Genomic DNA, 10,690 nt, shown 5'->3' with positions numbered 1-10,690 from the left:
TGCTGAATTTTCTAACTTTAGGAATATGCCAGGCCATTTGTAGCCTTGAAAGAGACCATTTCATCTGACTTCATTGGGTCCAGTGCTTCTTAAGCTTTAATATGGAGCTAGATCACCTGCTTACACCTTGTTAAATGCAGGTTCTGTTTCAGAGCTGGAGTGGCACCTGAAATTCAGTATGTCTAGCAAGTTTCCAGGTGAAGCCACTGCTGCTGCTGGTAGTAAAGACGTAAGGCAGCCCTCTTATTTTATTGATGAGGAAAGTGAAGCTCAGAGAAGGTAAGGGACATGTCCAAGCTAAAACAGTATATTGGGTGCAGACCCAGTAATGAGCATTTCCAGTTTAAATCTTACTCTTTTCTAAAATCATCTAGTACAGTTACTTTCCAAATGTATGTGGATTTCCACTGAATGAATGATTTTGCTTTATAATGTCATTAAATTTTGAGTATCTTAAAAAGGAGATAAGACTTGAGAGGAATAAAAATAGTGTAGAATTTGGATGAGCAAATGAGAATATGGATGTGAACCCTTATGCATGTGATACATGGTGAACTTCATAGATGATGAAAAATGACTAGAACTTAGTGGAGAGTATGCGTTGGGGAGTATGGGAAATTAAACTGGGCAGATTGAGTGCGATAACATCAAGGACTTTGAGAGAGAGGTACAAAAATTCAAAGCCAAAAGTAGCCCGTTGGATACTTTTTAAAATAAGAGTAAAGGCAGAATATTAAGATGAATGTAGTGTGGGTTATAGAGGTAAACAAACCAAAAAAAAACAAAAACTCATGGTTTTCAAGTTGATTCTCAACTTGAAACCCTTATTGCAGCCCAACAGGTCAGGGTAGAACTGCCCCTGTGGGTTTCTGCGACTACTCTTTACAGGAGTGGAAAGCGTTGTCTCTCTCCCGGAGAGTGGCTGGTGGTTTCAAATGTACTAACCTTACAGTGAGCAGTCTGCTGTGTAACTACTACACCAAGAAAAGAAAAACGCTCACAACTGGACCAACAGACAGCATCATGATAACTGGAGGGAAAAACTGACCTTAAGGATTCTTTTCCCTGGACCCACAGTTAACACACTCTTGGGAATACCAGTTAAGAAATCAAACAGTGTATTTGTTGCATTGGGAAAATCTGCTGCACAAAGCCCCTCTAGAGTTGCTTTTTGGACTAAGGTGTGTTTGACCCAAGCCGTGTTTCCAGTTGTCTCATGCATATTAAGGCTAGAGATGAATAAGGAAGATTGTAGAATAATTGATGCATTTGAACTGTGGGTTGGCAAAGAATAATGAAAAGCACCATGGACTGCCAGAAGAACACACTTACCTGTCTTGAAGGAAGTACTGCTGGAGTGCACCTCAGCAGTGGGGATAAGAAGATTTTAATATACTTTGAACATGCTATCAGAAGAGACCAGTCCCTGGAAAAGGACGTTATGCTTAGTAAGGTACAGGTTAATGAAAAAGAAGAAGACCTCAGCAAGCTGGATTGATGCGGTGGTTGCAACAGTGGGCGCAAGGATGACATTAATTGTGAGAATGGTGCAGGTTTGGACATTGTTTCTGTTGTCCAGAGTTGCTGTGAGAGAAAACTCACTATCCCATCTAAGAACAACATGGGTGTGATCGCTGAGGGATGACTGAAGGGAAACCTAGAATGAGAAAGTTATCTAGGACACTAGCACCTGGTTTAGAGTGAGGGCAATCTGTGTCAATTGGTGGCATTTGGAATAGGATTCACTAAGAGGTAAATTTTCCCAGGTATAACTTTTTTTTAGGCATTATAAAGTTTATTGATAATGATGTGGTGTTTAGTAAATAGTGGCAAAATCTTACCACTTATTTGCCATTTTTATTTTTCTAGAAGTCTACCAGAGAAGCCTTGAACAACAAAAATATCAAGCCATTGTTGAATACCTTCACCCAGTTACCTGGCAGGTAAGAAATTAATTCTCATGAAAAATGTTTGCCTAAATCTTTAAACTTACTCTGAGCTGCTTAAAAACTGAGGTTGTTTTTCTTTTTAATAGCGAAAATGAAAAAAAATGTACTCTTGATCAAGCTTTCAGAGGTGTTCTAGAAGAAGAAATTGTAAGTTTTTCTTTCATTCAGTGTTAAAATTTCATTGGCAAACTACGAATTGTTATTTTCAAACGTTTCTTCTAAAGGTAGGATGAGTGTTGAAACATGATTATTTTATAAAGTGAGCTTGCAGCATTTGTGAAAGTGGACTTGATCACGCTTAGCATTACAGACGCCTAGTGACCCGACAGGACGGGGGGGCTGCCCCTGTGGGTTTCCAAGACTGCAACTCTTTACAGGAACAGAGAGCAGACTGGTGGTTTCTCACTGCTGATCTCGCTATTGGCAGCCCCACACATAACCACTGGGCCAGTAGGACCCTTATGTTCAGTATAGGAGTTGTATAATAATTAAGGATTTAAGAATTTGGTTCATAAAGAAGAACCCTCTCCAAATGTGTATAAAACAAGTGTGTCATGTCTTACTGATTAAGAACTAGAGACTGGAGTTGGGTTTTCTTCATTTTTTAGGTATCGGGTGGTATATAGTGGTGTAAATGGTCTAGCCCAAAGCTGTTCAATGTGGGACCTGGGTTTCCATGCCCTCATTTTCCTATGACATTTTCCTTCTCAGCAACTAAAATAACTAGCCCTATCGATCCTCAATAACTCCTCTGGGTGCCAGAAGTGGCTAGAGCTAAACTACCAGCTGAAAGGCTTGGCAATCTGCCGAAAGAATCCAGCCGTGGAAACCCATGGGAACACAGTTCCATTCTGAACCCTGAGACTGCTGTGAGTAGGACATGACAGTCATCGAGGATCCAAATGTGTTTAACACTGAGGGGACAGCCGAGTGAACGGACAGGGAAAGTGTCAACCGTTTGTTCTGGGTTCAGTAGAGATCGGGTTCTGAAAAGCTAGATCCTCTTTGAAAGGCCATAATCAAATTTGCCTCCCTCTTGGCACATCTGGATCAGAATCTGATTCTTGGTCTTTGGCCTAGGCACTTAGCCACTGGGAGGCATTGGACAGTTGCTTTGCTTTCCTGGGTTTCTTATTTCATTTGTGAGAGAGTGCCAGTTCTTTCTGGGTTGTTTCGTAAAGCAACATTTAATGAACATTGAGTTTAATGAACTGCTCTTTATTATTATTATTATTATTATAAAAACGAAACACCTCCTCCCTTCTACTAAAACCCGACCTCAGACATAATCGATGCACTAGTACATTGAATTTTCCTGCCCCAGCCTTTGTCCTGTAACACAGATCAGTTACAGATTCACTGTACTTGATTAGCTTATAGGCTTGAATGTGCTGATTGCCTGAAGCCATTGGATTTTGAGTGAGTCGCCATTTATTGTTACATTTGTAGTTAATGGTTTATGTCTATAACTTTTCTCTTATAAAGGAATTTTATCTCATAAGGAATGTTTGCTCTTTATTTATGATAGTCAAGTTTCAGGTCAAAGGGTTTGTTTTGTTGGTAAAAGTCGGAACTCTTGTTCCTAAATTATTTTCTCCTTTGTTGGTAGATAAACCATTCATCGTGTGAAAACGTTTTAGCTATTATTTCTCTTGCTATTGGGGGCGTAACTGAAGGTAAGTGTGATTTTGTTGTTATGTCGTGGGTTTTTTTATAAGTTATTTTGGACATCCCACCCTTTATTTAAAATTCCTTCCCCCCATCTCTCTCTCTCTGTCTGATTTGATCATTGCTCAAGTTCCACCTGACTCCCAACTTTGCCAGAAAGCTGCCCCAATGAATTGAACTCATACTGATTTCTCTCTTGTGCAATCATGGGCCCCGGTGGTGCGATAATTAAAGCACTTGCCAGCCAACCATAAGGTCGACGACTTTCCACTGTGGGTCTTCAGAGGTCATTGAGTCCAACCTCTGGCCTAACCTGACTTGCTTTGAATCCTCGGGGGCGTATGTAGTTACCTACTTCCATAAAGCTTTACAGCTCTAGAAACCCTGTAAGGTAGGGCAGTTCTACCCTGTCCTATGGTTTTGCTGTGAGTTGTAATCAGCTCGACAGCAGTGGGAATCTGTTTGGGGTATTATGCAGTGCACATTTTGACACGTCCTTTGTTTTCTGGTTTTTGTCCATTTATTAAAATATTGAGCATCTACTATGTGCCTGGTACTGAGGTAGGTCTTGGAGATTCAGTAGTGAATAAAACAGACCTGTAAGGAACTAGTGACAAATAGAGGAAACAGATGTATAAATGGACTACTTACTGTGTGGTGTAAGTACTGTGTTTGATGGGAATTAAATATTCAGGGAGAATAAATATGAAGTGACTTTCTAAACATGAGAGCTAGGACAAAAGAGATGATGAGCGTATCAGGCAGCTTATCAGGAAGGGGATTGTAAAGGCAAAGTTCAGCCAGGCCAGAGAACTGTGGTGGAGTAGGAAGGAAAGAAGGTGAGTAGGGTGAGGAATGAAGCAGGAAAGGCTGCTTAGGGTCCTTTGTAAAGAGAGTTGTTTGCCGTGTCAAAGAGCTATGGAAGGAGTACTGAATTGGGAGAGACTGCTAACAGAAAAACGAGTTAGGGATTGGTTGAAAGGGGCTAAGGCAATGGGATCACTTCAAGACACTTGAAATAAACAAGGCCCTTAGTGAGTTCACAGTGCCTCAAACATAGCAAGAGCTCATTAAATGTTTGCCAGAATGAAGGAATGAAAACATTGTTCACCAACACTAGCTAGTTGGATTGAGAGACTCGGCTCATTTTTCACGGTCTGCCTGACTTCCAGCTTTGCCATGAAGCTGTCCCAATGAATTAGGTTTGTGTGAAAAATGTCTTTTCAACTGCACAGTGCTATTTATATATTGTTTCACTTTATTACATATTCCTGTAGAAACTAGGGCACAGAAGGTGAAAGTGGCCTTCAGGGGTGGCAGCAAGCTGGTTTGTGCACATGAGCATAGTTCATAAGTTCTGCTTAGCCCTTCGTTCATTAAACACATTTAAACGAACTCCACGCTGGAGGTCCAGGCCAGATTTCTGCCAGTTTGCTGAATTGTACTTGTTTTATTCATTGACTTGATACATTACTCCTGTAGACTGGTAGGTTTTTATGTTTTTCTTTTCCAGCTTAAAGAAAAATACATTATTTATTGGGAGTTAACTTAAGTCGTGTCATTCCATAGTTCAGTGGCATCAAGCAGTGTTGTACAGTCGCTTCCACAATCAGCTTCCAAACATTCTTTTCCTTCCTGGACATCTTGACATCATACCCCTTTACCACCCTACCAACACCACTGTGCCCCCCCACCCCACCCCAAAACCCTTATTCTACTTGCTGTCCCTATAGGTTCATCAAACCTGGGTTTCATATACCAAAAAACATAAAACAACACAACTTCAAGAAAGTGACCCCTAATGACATAACTCCTGATATACCCCATAAATGAACAAACAAAAATACAGAATGGTATTTTTCTTAACATTTAAAAATTATAGTCTATATTTAGAAGTTTTACTTTGAGAAAGATGATGAATTATAAACTGTATATAAACACTTAAAAAAATTTTTAATTTTAGCTTGGGGGAAGAATTCTTTCATAACAAATCTGTTTATGTATGTGACATATTTTGTTAAATTCATCTTGGCAAATATTTATTGAGCTTCTATTCAGTGTCAGGCATTTTACTGGATAAAATATATAATTATGTTTATCCTTGGAAAGCTCATAGTGCAGACACAAAGGTAAATAGTTAGATACGGCGAGTGCTATGACAGAATTAGGTACAGTGTGCTTCAGAACCACGGGTGAAAGGGCCTGCCCAAAGGTGTCAGGATTTTCAGAGGAGGTGACATTTACTCTGTGCTTCGAAAAGTACAGCAGCGAGACAGCACAGAACTACGAAGGTGAAGATGATATAGGTAGACGCATATTGTACACAAAGCCATGGAAGCATGGCTGCGGCAAGCTGTTAGAGAACTGAAGGAGCTGTCCGGGGCCACAGTGCAGGTCAAGCAGAGAGGTTGGTGGAGGGACTGCAAGTGGAAGGCTTGGGGAACTTAGCCTACTCTACTTTGCAAGGTCTTTGAAGGCTGCTGTCCAGTCTGCAGCAACATGCCCGTTGATGGGACTCACTGCTCCATTCTTTGTTAGACACTTAGGATGATCGTGCAGTTTCCCTTGTCTTGAGTTGGAATCTGCTGCCCTAGTGTTGCCCTTGTTCCTAGGTAGTATGCTCCAGTGGAACAACTCCCTCCCAGGGTGAGCAGACCTGAAAATAGGACTGACTTCTGGACATACTCTTAGTAGGGATTGGGGCTCATAAGGCCCCTAGGTATTTTTTTACATACCCTGCTTAAGTGGTCACTTTATTAAACTCATAACAAGTTAATATTGGCTCAAAATAGAAGGAAAATTAAGAGAAAAAGACTATGTTTAGTCTAAATGACATTTTCTTACTGGAAAAGAAATCTACCTTTCATTAACATTGATTTGACACTGTTAAGCAGTCCTTTCTACTTTGTTAATTCCCTCACCCCTGGAATAATACTGTGACTTTGAATGTTTATTCATACTTAGACTATCTCTTCAAATCACAAAGATAATTTAGCAGCACTATAGAACATTTGGAAATGAAAAAGGGGAAACTACTAGTCATAATTCCTCAGCCTCAAAAAATACCATCCATTTTGGGACATGGTTTTAGTGTATCCAGTCTTAAATTTTTTTACTGTTATAACCATAGTATACATATAGTCTTGAATCCTGCCTATTTCACTTACTATATCATAAGCATTTTTCCAAGTTATTATAGTCATCATAACCATCGTTTTTAATTGGCTGCATTATATTCTTTTGAATAGCTTAGTGGTGAAGAAAACAGACTGTGGAGCCAGACTGCCTGGGTTCGTATCCCAGCTCTACCATTTACTGGCTCTGTGATCTTGGGCAAGTTATTTAACCTTTCTGTATCTCAGCCTTCCTGCTCTATAAAGTGGGGTTGATAATATTTCCTTCTTAGGATTATAAGAGGGAAAGGTGCTAGTATCCGTTAAGCACCTAGTGTACCTGACATATAGTAAATGCTCTAGCAGTGTTACCAAGAATGACCATCTTCATCATCGCTATTATTGAGTGCACATACCAAATTATGTGAGCATGTCCCATTTGTGGATCGCTAGGGTTCCTCCATTTCTTGTCCTTATAAGGCCTTGTTATGAATGAATAAGTACCTATAAAGATATCTTTATTTGTATAAGTTATTGTACTGCACAGTTGTTTAAAAATTATAATTGGCTTGTGCTCCCCTTGAAGGTATTTGTACTGCGTCTACACCTTTTGTGTTGTTGGGAGATGTTTTGGATTGTCTTCCTTTGGATCAATGTGACACAATATTCACTTTTGTGGAAAAAAATGTTGCTACTTGGAAATCGGTAAGTCTGCTCTTTTATCTCTGCCATCGATATCATTTTATAGAGTTATAGTTCTGTGAAAGAATTACATTCTCTGCTCTTGGGGAACCAAGTAAGAGGCATGTGTGAAGAAAAACTTGAAAATGCTGCTTCACAGGTTCTAAACAGTTACTTAGTGTTATATTTAGCCATTTCATACAAGGGGGACCAAAAACCCAGAACCCTCCCCCAAAGCTATGTATTTGGTTTTTTTTACAAAACAACCTTATCACCTTAAGAAAACACTCTCCATGACACTAAAGACATTTGTTAAATTTGTGTTTCCATTCTTGGAACTATTTTTCACTCATCTGTTTGGATGGCTGACAGTACCTGCCTCCTTTTTTTCTTCACCTCTTTTACATCATCAAATCACTGTCCATTCATGTCCTTCTGCATTCACAGAAACAAAAAGTTGCACAGAGCTAGGTCGGGTGAGTAAGGTGTGTGGGGCAAAAGAGGCAAATGCTATGTTTTGTCAAAAAAGTGGTGCACTGAGATGGTTGCATGACCAGGCGTATTGTGGTAGCAAAACCAGCCCCAAATCAGGCCTTTTTGTTGCACACTGTTACTCAGTCATTTCAGAACCTCTAACTAGAAAGCTTGATTTAATAGTCTGACCTGATGGAACAAACTCCAAATGTACTCTCTCCATCACATCACAAAAACAAATGAGCGTTGCCTTGGTCTTTGGTTTCACTTGACAAGCTTTTGGGGGGCTAGGTGACAATGGTGTCCACTATTGGTTGATTGGTTGATGTTTGCTTTCAGGCTCATTCAAATAGCACCATGTCTTGTCACCATTAATGACCCTGGGGAAAACCTGGGTCAAAGCACAGCATGTTTCCACTGCAACACTTATTTCCTGGTCGATCAGAACCCAAGACACAAATTTTGCAGCGATCCTTCTCAATTGAAAATCTTCCTTTAAAATTTGGTGAACTGAGTTCCAAGGTAGTCCAGATAACTTCCCCGCCTCTTCAGTGGTTCTTTGCTGGTTTTCGAGCACCAGTGCACCAATTTTGTTGATATTTTCATCATTTCGGGAAGTTGACTGGATGTTCAGAAAGAGATTTGTCATCAATTGACATCTCACCTTTTTTGAAACAAGGAAAACACTCATACACTTCAGTTTTTCCCATAACTCTGTGCTTGTAAGCTGGGTTCAACATCACAACAGTTTCTGCGGCGTTTTTCCCAAGCAGGAAACAAAATTTTACAGCTACATGATGTTCTCTTAAATTGGCCATCACAAAAAATAAGGAAGGTTAGAGCAAAACTGCTTTTATGAAAAAATTCACCGTGACTAGAGAGAACCTTCCTTCCCAGGTGATAACCCCGAGGTGCACCAAGAGTTGCTTTATGCTCACCTGAGGGGTGTGTGTGTGTGTGGGGGGGGGGTGGATTATGAAAGCTCCACCCAGCCGAGGTTTTTTCCTGTTTTGGGTTGTTTTTTTTAAGTACTCCCTCATCTATCTGAAAGTATATTTATCTTATTGAAAATAGTAGTTGCTTTAGTAAGGTGAAAGTAGCATAGTAGATTGTTAATATTTTACTTCCTGTTGCTTCTTACTAAAGAGTGTACTACTTTTGAGCAACAGTAATTTCTTTTTGCATTTCAGAACACTTTCTATTCTGCGGGAAAAAATTATTTACTACGGATGTGTAATGGTAAGTGATTGGCTTTTTACATGTTAAGTGTTCGGCAGGTGTGGGGCATTAAATGCCATGATAAAATTTTTAAAAAGGTTACTTACCTTCATTAACAGTCTTTTAAAATACTGATTACATACTTTATATTTAGCTCATTCTATTCTAGCCATAAAATTACTTAACAAAAAACTGAATAGTTCTTAAAGTTTACCTGCCCATGCTGAGCTTTCTGGTTCCAATTATTAAATCCATTTTGGGGACAATGGTTCCCACCCCTGTTTGGTGAACTAACTGCTTGATAAGCTGGTTAAGAAACTTAAGTACACTTGTAATAAACATACAGGGAGCTTTTGTGTGTAACCTTCATCACCGTGTTTTGCCAGATCTCCTCAGAAGATTATCCAAATCCCAGAACACCGTCTTCTGTGGACGAATCCAGCTCTTTTTGGCCAGGCTTTTCCCTTTATCTGAAAAATCAGGTAAGCTTTTATACAATAAATGCTTGGCAGGGAAATTGCCTCCAGTTTTCTTACCTTAGAATCTGCCATTATGGTAATGAGAAAAATAATAGAAATAAAATAGAAAATTGGTCATTTTATTTCTTTTTATTTTTTTTAATTTAAAGATCATTTATTGGGGGCTTTTACAGCTCTTACAACAATCCATATTGTATCAAGCATATTTGTACATATGTTGCCATCATTATTTTCTAGACCTTTACTTTCTATTTAGCCCTTGGTAACAGCTCCTCTTTTTTTCCTCCCTTCCCACCCTACCCTCACGATCCATTGATAAATTATTATTATTTTCATATCTTACACCGACTGCTGTCTCCTTTCCCCCACAGTTTCTGTTGTTTGTCCCCCTGGAGAGGGGGTGGTGTCTTTTTTATTTGTTAAATAATTATAAGTCTCAAAATAAAACCAACAAAAATAAAATAAATAAATAATTTAAAATAATAATTATTATATAAGTCTGTGGAATATAGGGAATCCTGAAACCAAGTCCTTGTCTTTGTTCTTTTATGCTGTTCTTAGAGAATATACACAGCAGCAAAGCGTGCAACAATTCAACCATTTCAACATGGAGGGTTCAATGTCATTGATAAGAATATTCAAGCTGTACACTCCTCACCCTCCTTTTCTGAGTTGTTCCTCACACATTCACAGTCACTGACCGCCAGGGTTACTGTGGTCAATTTGATTCCACATGAATAGATCTTTAAAGAACATAATGGTTAAGGCAGACAACCTTTCCTTCTATAGCTAAACTACTGCTTGATTTTAAGAAGACTTCAGAGACTATTTGAAAGTTTAAAACAATAGTTTCAGGAGTTTATCCATTCTACATGGCTCTAGATATCTGGGTTCTCTGATAATCTGAAATTCTGTTGTGCATTTCCCCCCTTTTGATCAGGATTCTACAATATAGTTTTGGGTCAAAATGTTCAGTAATGATAGCCAGGCACTATCTAGTTTTTATAGTCTTGAGACAACTTGGGGACAATTAACCACACCTTACATTTTCTCCTGCTACTTTTTCATCTGTCACGCCATGTGAATAGAGGCCAATTGGTGTCCCCTT

At 39.3% G+C, this 10,690-nt stretch overlaps 1 protein-coding gene across 1 annotated transcript in view; it reads left to right on the top strand.

Annotated features, from left to right (window-relative positions):
- THOC1 (THO complex subunit 1) overlaps positions 1-10,690 on the top strand; it is a 61,071-nt gene that overhangs the window by 2,157 nt on the left and 48,224 nt on the right. The window contains exons 2-7 of the mRNA XM_075532914.1: positions 1,870-1,943; positions 2,036-2,096; positions 3,559-3,625; positions 7,317-7,435; positions 9,076-9,124; positions 9,490-9,585. Of these exons, the coding sequence (XP_075389029.1) occupies positions 1,870-1,943; positions 2,036-2,096; positions 3,559-3,625; positions 7,317-7,435; positions 9,076-9,124; positions 9,490-9,585 (466 nt within the window). The remainder of the gene's footprint in view (positions 1-1,869; positions 1,944-2,035; positions 2,097-3,558; positions 3,626-7,316; positions 7,436-9,075; positions 9,125-9,489; positions 9,586-10,690) is intronic.

This window comes from Tenrec ecaudatus, chromosome 15, assembly GCF_050624435.1.
Source record: "Tenrec ecaudatus isolate mTenEca1 chromosome 15, mTenEca1.hap1, whole genome shotgun sequence".
Taxonomy (NCBI): Eukaryota; Metazoa; Chordata; class Mammalia; order Afrosoricida; family Tenrecidae; genus Tenrec; species Tenrec ecaudatus.
This window is presented reverse-complemented; position numbering and strand designations above follow the sequence as displayed.